General features: G+C 47.6%; 2 protein-coding genes across 2 annotated transcripts in view; one reads left to right on the top strand and one right to left on the bottom strand.

The window, feature by feature from the left end:
• The first annotated feature begins 5,993 nt into the window (after positions 1-5,993).
• LOC123134969 (cinnamoyl-CoA reductase 1) lies at positions 5,994-7,854 on the top strand. Its single transcript, XM_044554106.1, has 5 exons — positions 5,994-6,369; positions 6,463-6,617; positions 6,714-6,896; positions 6,977-7,329; positions 7,419-7,854. The coding sequence occupies exons 1-5, from the start codon at positions 6,207-6,209 to the stop codon at positions 7,600-7,602; spliced, it is 1,038 nt and encodes a 345-aa protein (XP_044410041.1). The 5' UTR covers positions 5,994-6,206; the 3' UTR covers positions 7,603-7,854.
• A 4,147-nt stretch (positions 7,855-12,001) lies between these two features.
• Positions 12,002-12,870, bottom strand: part of LOC123139670 (cytochrome P450 716B1-like) — a 10,307-nt gene continuing 9,438 nt past the window's right edge. The window contains exons 3-4 of the mRNA XM_044559404.1: positions 12,397-12,570; positions 12,002-12,310 (exon numbers count right to left, since the gene is read on the bottom strand). Coding sequence (XP_044415339.1) covers positions 12,002-12,310; positions 12,397-12,570 — 483 coding nt within the window. The remainder of the gene's footprint in view (positions 12,311-12,396; positions 12,571-12,870) is intronic.

Raw genomic sequence — 12,870 nt, 5'->3', positions numbered from 1 at the left:
GGAAAAAGTGCGGAGAGTCTTGGGATTTTTGGGGTAAACTTTCTGCTTAGCCCAGAAGTTCCGGGGCTGGGACGGAAGTTCCGGGGGTCGTGGAATTTCTTCCGGGACGAACCCTAAATTCCAGATCTGAGAACGGGGCGAAAAAACTCGATTTCCAAGGTCAAAATTGGGGAAATTTCTTGGATGAAAAGGGGGAAAATGATGGGGGAAAGCTAGATCCACTTGAAACACAACGAATCCATGGATCAAAATCAACAAAACATCATCAAAACCAACAAATCACAAAAAATTTGGGGGCTATTTTTGGTGGGGATTTTCGGATTTAGGACGAAATCAACAAAATCAAGCTAGAAAACAAAGGGTAGGGGCTCCAAAAACGTGATCAACGTGGCTCATGATACCAAGATGATGTAGAGTGGAACTCCGTACGGCCGATCTTCACGTTTGGAGGATCCCTACGGGGGAACACGAGGAACGCGCGGAAAACACAAAGGGGAAACACGGGGAAAAACACGAAGAACACTCAACCAACAAGATTCGATTACACATGCGCTAGATCGATGAACACAAAGAGAGATCCATGATCCAAAGTCAATAAAGGACGATACAAGAGGTAATCGGGTTCTTCTCCATGAGGAGGTCTTGATGGGGTCTTCTCCGTAAAGGAGGTCTTGAATCCAAGAGGATCGTCTCCGTAGAGGGGCCGCAGTCTCTCTCGTGGAGTAGATCCGATATGGATGAGCAAAGCTCTATCTCTAATGAGCTATCACAATGCTAACCCTAACTAGGAGGAGGGGTGGTCTATTTATAGTCTAAGCCACGAAGGGGTAAGTAGGAAAGAGGTTACATGGGCTTCGGCCCGAGTCTATGCACGCTAGCAGGCCGGAAGTTCCGGGCAAGTTCCGGCCGGGTTCCGGGCTATCCAGAGAGTTGGCGCGCTCGGGGCTGGCCTGGAATCCGGGGGCCGGAAGTTTCCGGGCAGAGGCCGGAAGTTCCGGGCTTTCCAGAAGCTTGTCCCTGCTTCTTCTTCCTTCTCCTCTTCCATGCTTGGCCTTGGTCCTTTGATCCTCCATGGTCGTCTCGGTTGTACCTGAGTGTATGCAAGGTCCATGCATGAGGTAGTAGCCATGTCTCACATGTGGAAAGTGACGGTTCGAAGAGGAGTGAGTTCTCCTTGTGCCCAATGGCGTATGGTCGAGGTCTCTTCATATGTCCTCTTGAGGCTTGGAGAGTAGTCGGAGTGTATATGTGGATGAACGTGGGATGCTTCGCATCATCTGTGGTATCGGAGTCTAAGATGCGAGACGCAGCTCCCTCAGTTTGGAGCCATTTTATAGGATTTCAAACATTCGGACCGATACCATTCGTTTTGGTGATCTGTACTAAAATTATTCAAACGGCCGGTGGGAATGATCCGTGTTGGAGATGGCCTGACTCGAGTTGACTCACTTCACTCACATACTTTGGCAACCTGGCATTAACACTCAAACTTGTTGGCCCCTACAGTGAACCTGAAAACTGCTTCGAACTTGGTTCAGGACATACTTATGAAAAGACCATATTTTCCTCGATCAATATTATTTGTCACAGCTTTAGTACAACTTTAAAATATGGATGGAAGGGTGTATTATATATTATCCCCTCTGCTGATCAAAACAGTCCGACCGATACGCCGCAATATTCAGAAAGTGGTGTTAGTCGAGTTGACTGGGACGGCCTGCCTTCCGCTTCCAGCAGCCGGGCACATGCTCGGGAGCGTGACGGGAACCGCTGATGGTTCCGTAGTGACACTGATGGTACTACTGCCCCATGTTTGAGATTCTTTTCAGAACGTACTGGAAGAATACCCCCGTTTTGTTCTGGTCCGGCGTGCTTTGACGGCTTGTTCCTCGCGCCAGCCAAGAAGAAAGAAGCAACTCGTGCTGCTCCTTCAGCGACGGCTCCGGTGGGCTGTCACCCCGGCCCACCTCTCTCGTTTTCCGGCGGGCGCAGCTCAAGTCCACCACACAGGTAAGTGCGCTAAGAGATGCTACAAAATTCGAATTTGTTGTGCCATAGATTTTACATTTAAATTTCGAACATAGTGCCAGAAATAAGTATTGAATCCATTTACATGAAGAAAACGGGCCATATTCAAGTCCATTCCGCATTTGCTATTGTTTGTACTGTGATTTGATTTGATTTTTACTTTCTATATATGCATTTTGAATTTAGACCCAAAATTTTATACCGGGCTAGATACGTATTTTACTTTCATGAAATTTCCTAGTCTTTCATTGTTTCAAATGATATTTATGAGATTGGGTGCGTCTGTCCCATCAGATGCTCCGGTGCACCAGATACACCCCCGTCCATGCATACAGTGAGTCTTGTAGAAAAGACAGGGTACAGTGAGCTTTAGTTGACTTTATGCCGGATCGTAACAGGTGATATGGTGCAAGCCGTCGGAGTGGCCCGATCTTCACGGATTAAGGGTGGAATTGAGGTTGAACACGAGGAACAAGGGGCAACACTCAAGAGGAAATTGCTCTCATAGTCAAGATTCACAGACAACTAGTCAAAATCCCAATGCAAAAGGTGATACACTCCAAGATCCAAACAATAACAAAGTAAAAATTACCAAGGTAGATTCCTCTCCAAATTCAAGGGGAATTGGAGCTCCTGAGAAATAGTATTCCCAAATATCTAGCAGAGTTGGGGGTCTTGTATTCCTACAAGAATCTTCCCTCGTAAGAGGTCTTGTAATCCTAAGATTCTTCTCTCGCAAGGGGTCTTGGTCCCGAAGGAGGAGGTAGATTGAGCAAAGCTCTCTCAAGATTAAGTTTATATTTTGTTAACCCAAGATAGGAGGAGGAGAATGGTATGTGTAGTTTAGCCTTGAAGAGATAGGTACGCCGGGAAAGGTAACAGGCCTGTGGCACCCTCTATTCGACTTACGACCGATATGGTTCAAAGGGGTCTAGATAAGTCAGACAGGTGATCCGATATCTTGTCCGACGTGTCGGAGGTTGTCGTATATTCCTGTCAGAAATTCCAACAGTGTCCAAAGAGCAAACGTGAAGTCGAATGTTGGGTTGTCATTCTGTCAGAATGTCTGACTCTCCCGATGGCTGTTGGTTGACTTCGTCTGAGGTACTCCTTATTTCTTCGTTCTCGTCTTACAAGCTTCTCTTGTGGATGGTGTTGGCGCTTCCTTGTGCCTGTTCTCCTCCATTGCATGTTGGTCATTCGACTCAAACCTAAAGGTGCAAAGGATAAGAGGGTCAAGTAGTATACAATTTAGTGGCAAATTGTATACTACTTGACCCTCTTATCTCTTGCTGATGGAGCCAATACCATGGTGACGACCCTAGGGTGCTCCACCACCTCACTTGGCTACATTCTTTTTACAAACCACAACCCGACACCATAGATCACTGTGGTAGTGCCTGGGATTAAAGAAAGAACATGGCTTCAAAAATATTATCATTTTCTTTGAGATAGCTAACCACAAAATATATTATCATTCAACATGATGAAAACATCTATTGCAAAGCACGGTCCAGTTATCGCTAGGTGGTCCATGGACCTCATTATAATTTTTGCTACCTCGAGTGTCTTTATACTGCCATGATTGATTATGAATAGATCAGAAGTTTCTCCGGCAAAAAAGTTATCATAACATAATTTATTTTAGAGTGAATTTAGTTTTTTTCTCCCTCACTTTGTTGTTTTTTGACGCTAATTACATCATTTAACACTTTTTGATCCTGAGTACCCACTTAACAAAAGTTGCATCACCCACTTAACAAAAGTTGCATCAGTTTTCATCCCCTTAAAAATAGCTTTAGTGGTTTTTGTAGCGGACAAAGTACACTGTCAAGAGTTAATAACGTTAGACCCGTTTAGCTCTAAAAAACACATAGGCCGTGTTTGGTTGCTTGCATAAGGCCCAACCAGGCCCGCGCGGGAAGGGAACGGGCTGTTTGATTGCCTGGTTTTACTGTTGGGCCTGCATAGCACGAAACTTAAAGCTCCTCTGGCCCTGACTCACTGGAAACACTCAAATCGGCAGTTTCTTGCGAGCCAAGCCGAGGCGAGCGCAAGCGAGCGGGCCCTTGCACGAGTGGAGATGGGAGGGATGCGAGATGATTACGTGAGGTCTTCTTCAACCTCCAGTAAGCTTCTCTCTAATATCCTCTCTTTCTTGTCCCTCTGATCTACACAACGGTGCTTTGGTTCGAGGTAAGATCTACATGAAAAAGATGCACCTCAATGCTACAGTTCCATTCAGGCGAACGGTTCGTAGTTTCGTCGGTCGTAAGTTCTTAATCTCGTGTTCTCGTTTGGAGCTATTCTGGACGAATTTTGTCACATTCGTCGCGCACGATCGATCATTTGAAATTTTCTTTGACCAACAGCCTAATCTCGCAGTTCCTCACAACATTCATGTTGTAAGTTTTTGATTTTGACGATCGCAGCTTCATCTCTCTTTGAATTGCACTGACACCGCCATGTCGAGCTCCTTTGTCCTCTGCTCAGAGCCCTCCTATTCGTCCCTCTCGACGCAGTAGCCCTTCCCCTTGATCTCCTTGCCCGCGTGCTACTACACTAGAGTCGTTTCTGGCGTCGCTCATCTCGGCCTACTCTCTGTCGTCCTCCTACTACACTGACGCTGCAATGGCGCGCACTGCTTTCTTGTGTCCTCCTCCCCGCACACTGCAGTTCGCCGCGCCGCCGACGGGGTCGGTCATCTTCGCCTCCTCTCTCTCGCCCTACTACACTGGTGTCGTTTCCAGCGTCGATCATCTCGGCCTCCTCTCTCGTCCACTGCACTGACGATACGATGGCGCGAGCACTTCATTCTCCTCCTCTGTCCACTGTCTTTGCGCGAGCACCGCAACTAGTTCGCCGACGGTGTCACTCGCTGTGCCGCCGACGGGGTCGCTCGTCCATGACTCCATGCTCGTCATGTCGGACACGGCGCCACGGCCACTATCCACTGCAGTCGCCATGGTCCGACGCACACTACATTTCTTCTCCCCCTTCCTCTGCTAGCTTTTAACCCTGTGTGCTAAGTGCAAGTGCTAGCTCTTAATCATACCTCATGCGGGCAATCAAACAGCGTGTAATAGCATGCGCCGAGACAATGCAGGCAACCAAACAACGTGCCAAAGTTGATCTCCTAATGCAGGAAGTCCATATGCAGGCAACCAAACAACTCGTAGATGTCACATATGAGGCAAAAGTACCATTCTACACCCAGGAGCAAATGCTCTTGGTGTAAACAGTAAAATAAAAAAATAGAAAAAAATTCAAAAAATTCTGAATTTTTTTTGTGACATACTTTCACAAGTGTTTCTTGTGCATGAAAATTTTCATCAGGAAATCACATTCGTAGAAGTCGTGTCAAAAAAAAACAAAATCAGAGCTCCAAAATGCTTTTGTAAGTAACATTTTCAGAGCATCGATTTTGTTTTTTTTACCATACGTTCCACCAATGTGATTTCGCGATGAAATTTTACGTGCAGAACAAACATTTGTATAAGTATGCCACAAAAAAATTCAGATTTTTTTGACATTTCTTTGAATTTTTTTTATTTTACTGTTCACACCAGGAGCATTTGCTCTTGGGTGTACAAACTCCATGTCCTATATGAGGTTGTTTTTTTAGAGCCAGGCTAAGTGGAGAAGGATATACAACGCAGGTAGTGTAGCACACGGCAACCAAACACGCCCATATACTTCTTTACCTGAACGGGAAGTCAAATTCAAACACAGATCGCAAAAGAGGAATCCAAGACATAATTCAATAGCAATACGGCGCAAGGAAAACCAGCGGTGCTTTTGTCATGGAACGACGACGCGCGAGGTCGTGGACCTTTCCGTGGCAGCAGGAAGGATTCGCTTCGCGGAAACGGAATCTGCCCTGCTCCAGTCGCTGGCTGGCTGTATCACTCCATAAACAAAACGAGCTGCAGCCTACCCTCTCACGCACTCGAGCCCAGGTAGTATTGCATCGCAGTTTTGCTGTGCTGTCGTGCAACGGTGCCTCTACTTTCCAGTATAAATAGTGGAGCACGCTAACAGAACAGAACACACATCGATCAGCAGCAGCCTCAAGCAAACGCAAACTCGTACTGCTAGCCCGTGTAGTTTGTTAAGCAGCAAGCTTGCATCCACACATCGATCGGCAGACCACCGTGGTCACCGGACACCAATCCACCATGCCGTCCATTGACAAGGCCACCGACAACGGCGAGATGAAGCAGCGGCAGCCGGAGCAGGAGCTGGTCTGCGTCACGGGGGCCGGAGGCTTCATCGGCTCCTGGGTCGTGAAGGAGCTCCTCCTCCGCGGCTACCGCGTCAGGGGAACCGCCAGGGACCCCGGTAAGTCCCTGTTTACTTACACCGTGCGTCAGTCGATGATGGATCCCTATTAATTCTGTAGTAGATAATCTAATGGTGGAGTCGTTTGTGCAGCTGACCAAAAGAACGCACACCTGCTGGCGATGGAGGGCGCCGAGGAGAGGCTCACCCTGTGCCGGGCCGACGTTCTTGACTACGACGGCCTCCGCACCGCCTTCCGCGGCTGCCACGGCGTCTTCCACGTCGCCTCGCCAGTCTCCAACGACCCGGTCAGTTCACTTCCTCTGCTCTGCTCACTTCTTGCGATTCTAACAAGCGCCGCGTACTGAGTGGCTTACCTCGTGCTCTGCTCTGCTGCCTTGCAGGACCTCGTGCCGGTCGCCGTGGAGGGGACGAGGAACGTGATCAGAGCGGCGGCGGACGCGGGCGTGCGGCGCGTGGTGTTCACTTCGTCCTATGGCGCCGTGCACATGGACCCCAACCGCAGGCCCGACGCAGTGCTCGACGAGTCGTGCTGGAGCGACTATGAGTACTGCAAAAACACAGGGGTAAGAATACTCTGCTCCATCCCACCCGATCATTGTTGCCACTTGCCAGTGAACTGAACTCACCTGATCTTCCTGTGCAGAACATGTACTGCTGCGCCAAGATGATGGCGGAGATCACGGCGACGGAGGAGGCGGCCAAGAGGGGCCTGGAGCTAGCGGTGGTGGTGCCGTCCATGACCATGGGCCCCATGCTGCAGCAGTCGCTCAACTTCAGCAGCAGCCACGTGGCCCGCTACCTCACCGGCGCAAAGCCCACCTACCCGAATGCCGTCGCCGCCTACACCGACGTCCGTGATGTCGCCCGCGCGCACGTCTTCGTCTACGAGCACCCGGACGCGCGCGGCCGCTACCTCTGCATCGGTGCCGTGCTGCACCGCGCGCATTTCCTTCAGCTCCTCGGCGACCTCTTTCCTCAGTACAACATAACCGCCAAGTACGTAGTACAATAATTTGAACCTGTTTGATTCGATTCTGGGCGTTGCTTGCTTGCTCACCATCGATTTTGTTGGCGTGCCCTCTCAGGTGCGAAGACGACGACAATTCCATGGCCAAGCCATACAAGTTCTCGAACCGGAGGCTGAGGGAGCTCGGATTAGAGTTCACTCCGTTGAGGGAAAGCTTGTACGAGACAGTGATGTGCTTGCAGAAAAAGGGCTATCTGCCTCTCCCCGTTGTTCCCATAGCACAGAAGCGTGCGTACTTGTAACAGGGCAGGACAGGGGATAAGCCCATCTGATGAAACAACAAGAGCAAAGCCGCAAGAACAAAAGAAGATACTATCCGGATTTTGGAGCTTCAGCATAGAATTAATTGTGTATTCCTACAAAGCACAGTGTGGCATGTAAATAGAATTAAAACCACAATAAGTATTTTGGAACGGAGGGAGTACTACCTCCGTCTAGGTGAATAAGTCATTCGCGCAGTTCTAGGTCATCGATTTGAGGAATTAAACATATGTTATATGTCATGAAAAGTATATCACTAGATTTCTACAAGGATGTAGTTTCTAAATATATATTTTTTATCACATATAATACATATTTAGATGGTTAAATCGTCAACCTAGAACTACGTGAAGGACTTATTCACCGAAACGAAGGTAGTATTATTTATTGTGTAATGAATGTACTTCTACCCATTATTAATAAATTCTTCTTTTCCCAAAAAAGTAAGAACGGTACCTTAATTTGGGATCAATAGGGGAAAATGTGTCTTGCTCTTGCAAGTCTGATCTGTACACAAGTACCATATTTGACTATGATGTTCCATTTTTTTTTACTTTTCCAATTTGTTTTCGTTTGGGTGGCCATGTTATTTTAATTTTTTTGGAAAAGGGGGCGGTCGGTTCATGTTTGATAGAGATAGTGATGGCTAGTTGCAGATGTGAGATAACACACAGATTTATCATCAACATACACTTGTGTCTGGATGCGTGAGATCACCGTAGCATCTCCAATGTGGGATTTTGGCCGTATCATCTCTTCTCAATAGTTTGATCAATGACCGGAGCCGCTCTGGCGTCTCACATATTCTTGGTTCCGCGGATCGCCTTGGCGGTTGGGCTGCTTGCCTGCCGTGTGCATGGTTTTCAGTTCATATCGTTGTGTCCATGTCCGGATTGTGTTCGTTTGCATCATCTTTCTTGGCACAACAGTTGTTCAGCGTGGATCATAATTGCTTTTTTTGCATTTCTTTTTTGTTTTTTATCTGCATAGGCATAGCATCGGACTTTGCTTCTTGCCGGTGTGATCGTTTGTGTTTGTGTTTTTAAACTCTTTTGTGCATAGACCAGGTCTGTGCTCATTTTTTTTTTATTTTTTTTAAATGGGCAAAAGATTTGCCACGTATATTAATTAAGAGAGAATAGAGTTTGTGTTACAAACACCCCTTAAGAATACACGGAAGAATCACTCTCCCGGCATGATGGACCCTAGCTTCTTAGCTCCGGCGGCGACCCAAAATGATGCCTCCCTTTTGATGTTGTCGAGAAGAACCGTAGGCGGAGCGGCCATGTTGCGGAATACACGAGCGTTTCGCTCGTTCCAGATCGTCCATGTAGTGAGCATGGTGAGCGAGGCCATGGCCTTCCGGTTGGGGACAGAAGCATCAGTCAACCCAAGCCACCAGTTAAGGTGGAATGCCTCAGGGGCCAAGTAGAGGTGTCAATGTGAATGAGTTGCAGCCACGCCTTGACCAAGCCCCATAGGCGAATGGCGAAACGACATTTGAAGAAGAGATGGTCAACCGATTCATTCTCACGCATGCATAAGGGGCATGAGCCACAGTTTGGCCAACCGCGCTTGGCCAATCGATCCGCAGTCCAGACTCTATTTTGGATGGCCAGCCAAGCAAAGAACTTGACCTTGGGTGGAGCCCAGATTTTCCACATTGCATGCTCCAAGGGAGAGCGAATGAGGCCGAGAAATTGCGCTTTGTAGACGGACTCCGCCGTGTAGAGGCCACTAGTAGAATGCTTCCAAACAATGTCGTCGTCAATATCCTCCTGTAGGTGAAAATCCCAGATGGTGGCCCAAAGCTCGAGAAATTGTCTGAAGTGCTCTATAGAAAAATCGGACGTCATCTTGATCTTTTTAACCCAAGCGCCATCCTCTAGTGCTTCCCGCACCTTCCAATTCTTCCTCGTTGACGCCGCATAGATGAGAGGGGCCAAATCCATGGGTTTGCGGTTGTGCACCCACGGAGAGTCCCAAAAGGGGGTGCACGCACCATTTCCCATGATAATAGTTGAGGAGGCATAGAAGAAGTTGTAGTCTGCGTTATCGCACGGGTTGCCCATGCCAACCCACATCTTAGTTGGCTCCTTCCACTCAAACCAAATCCAACGAATCCTCAGTGGCCTAGCAAATTTCTCCGTGTTTAGCACTCCAAGACCCCCATTGGCAATTGGGCGACAAACGGTGTCCCAATTAACCTTGCATTTGGCCCCGGTGGTCTTGTATGTTCCCTCCCAAAGGAACGCTCGCTCAAGCTTGTTGAGATTTTTGAGGGTGCTTGTGGGGACGACGAGCGTAGTGATGAAGTATATGCTTGGGAGGCAAGCACCTACTTGACCAAGGCGGTGCGTCCCATAGACGTGATGTTTTGCCCGTCCCAAGGGACCAACTTTGCCGCCGCCTTATCCTCCAAGAACTGAAAGTCCACCTTCCTGAGCCGCCACATAGAGAGCGGGAGGCCTAAGTATTTCATGGGGAAGGATCCGCGCGCCGCCGGAAGGTTTTGAAGGATGTCCGACAGGTTGATGTGCCCACAACGGATTGGGATGACCGAGCTCTTGTGAAAGTTGGTGGCTAGACCGGTGACATCGCCAAAAAGACTAAGGATGTTGGAGAGGTGGTCAATATCGCGCTTGATGGGTGCCATGAAGACCGCCGCATCGTCCGCATAAATTTAGTTCTACCCATTATTAATAAATTCTTCTTTTCCCCAAAAAAGAAAGAATGATATCATAATTTGGGATCGATAGGGGAAAATATGTCTTGCTCTTGCAAGTCTGATTTGTACACAAGTATCATATTTGACTATGATGTTCTATTTTCTTTTTACTTTTCCAATTTGTTTTCGTTTGGGTGGCCATGTTATTTTATTTTTTTGGAAAGGGGGTGGTCGGTTCATGTTTGATAGAGATAGTGATGGCTAGTTGCGGATATGAAGGTGCAACAAAGGCTAGCGATGTGAGATAACACAGAGATTTATCATCAACATACACTTGTGTATGGATGCGTGAGATCACCGTAGCATCTCCAATGTGGGATTTGGGCCGTATCGTCTCTTCTCAATAGTTTGATCAATGACCGGAGCCGCTCGGGCGTCTCACATATTCTTGGTTCCGCGGATGGCCTTGGCGGTTGGGCTGCTTGCCTGCTGTGTGCATGGTTTTCAGTTCATATAGTTGTGTCCATGTCCGGATTGTGTTCATTTGCATCATCTTTATTGGCACAACAGTTGTTCAGCGTGGATCATAATTGCTTTTCTGCATTTCTTTTTTGTTTTTTATGTGCATAGGCATAGCCTCGGACTTTGCTTCTTGCCGATGTTATCGTTTGTGTTTGTGTTTTTAAACTCTTTTGTGCATATTCTAATTGTGCATAGACCAGGTATGTGCTCATTTTGTTTTTATCCACTTGTTAGTACATTATATGAATCAATAAAAATCGCTTTTATCAAAAACAAAAAACAAAAGCTCAGGTGCACATGTTACCAACGTCTACAACACCTCGACTACTTGTCTTGAGTTAAAAATAAACTAGAAGAGTTGGGCGCGCTTTGCTGCGCCATTGCTGTCATTGAGTTTCATAAAATTTTTACTCCATTTATATCAAAATATAGGGTGTATTAGTTTTTTAAAATGTCAAACCTCTTTATGTTTGACCACATTTATGTGGAAATATATCAATATCCACAATATAAAATCAGATTTTTAGATTCATCATGGAATGAATTTTCATATCTCATTTATTTAGTATTGTGGATGCCGATATTTTTGGCTCTGAACATGGTCAAAGTTCATTTATTTAGTGTTTTGACAGGCTTTTCGTGGTGTGATTTTGTGTTATCTGCTAATCAATTCATACTTATGTGAAGAAATATTCTGCGCCGATGACTGCATGTACGATATTGGTGTTATAGTATCACATGTTGGTGCTTCTTTTTTCTAAGTGATGAGAGTGTGCGGGATTGGTATGATTTTATAGGTCGGTTGCTTTAGATTGATTTGAAAAAAATGTTGACCCAGTCAAAATCATGAACCAAATTCAATATTTAATTTCTCATTTGAATGAGAGAGCTCCAAAATTAAAGGGCATTCTAAATTAAATTGAGTGAGAGATTGTTGACTCGGTCAAAATCGGTGACCCAATTTTAAATTGATGGCCTCAATTGAACGAGAGGCCTCCAATCCTAGGGAGCTTAGTAATATAGTAGATGGCACACAAGAAAAGTCATGATAGTAATGTTGATTTATTTTTGATTTATTACTCATCACACATACACGTGCAGCAGCAGCTACATTTTCGAATGCAATGCGAACGACGATGACAGTAATTGCTGTGAAGCACGATCACGATAGTAATTGCTGTGAAGCACGATCACGATGGAGGGGAGGTCCTGTGCTGGATTTGGATGGGCAGGCCACGCAGCGGCGACGGCATGGGGTCCCTCACGAAGGTGTTCTCCTTGCAGCAGAGCTTCCATCTGAACTGCCTCACCAGGTGGTGCATCGTCACCAGCGTCTCGATCCGGGAGAAGTCTATCCCGGGGCATAGCCTCGGGCCGGCCCCGAAGGCGACGAAGGAGCACAGCGGCGCTGCCTGGTTCTCGAACCTGGACGGGTCGAACTTGGCCGGCTCGTGGAAGATGCTCGCGTCCATGTGCGTCACGTTCGCCGTCCAGAACACCTGAAAGCTTTCAGATCAGCTTATTTCTCGGCCTCCGACGACTGTGGTAGCTAAGCTAGGTGGTGAATTACGAACTAGCAAATGACCTGCCATCCTTTTGGGATGAGGTAGCCGTCGAACTCGACGTCCTCCAGCGCTCTTCTGAAGTTGCCGAAGATCGGAGGGACGGTTCGTAGCATCTCCTGCGCGACTCGCCATGTGAACTTCATCTTCGTCAGATCTTCCCAGGTGAGAGCCTCTCCGTCGCCTTTGTTCATGCACTACCGGACTCGCGGTCTATGCCTACGGCCAAGGGCCGTCGGCATAGGCCCCTAGGCCGTCGGCATAGATCTATGCTGACGGCAGCCGTCGGCATAGAGCCGTCAGTCTAGATTACGCCAGCGTACTCCTGTCAGACCGTCAGCATAATAATGATGTCGGCATAGGGGGTATGCCGACGGCCCTGGCGTAGCCGTCGGCATAGTTTAGCCGTCGGCGTAGTTTTTCGTCTGACGGCAACGGACGGCGCCTTCAAACTGCTGGCGGGTCAGGAGGCGACACGTGGCAGGGCTATGCCTACG

The sequence above is a fragment of the Triticum aestivum genome, chromosome 6B, assembly GCF_018294505.1.
Source record: "Triticum aestivum cultivar Chinese Spring chromosome 6B, IWGSC CS RefSeq v2.1, whole genome shotgun sequence".
Taxonomy (NCBI): Eukaryota; Viridiplantae; Streptophyta; class Magnoliopsida; order Poales; family Poaceae; genus Triticum; species Triticum aestivum.
This window is presented reverse-complemented; position numbering and strand designations above follow the sequence as displayed.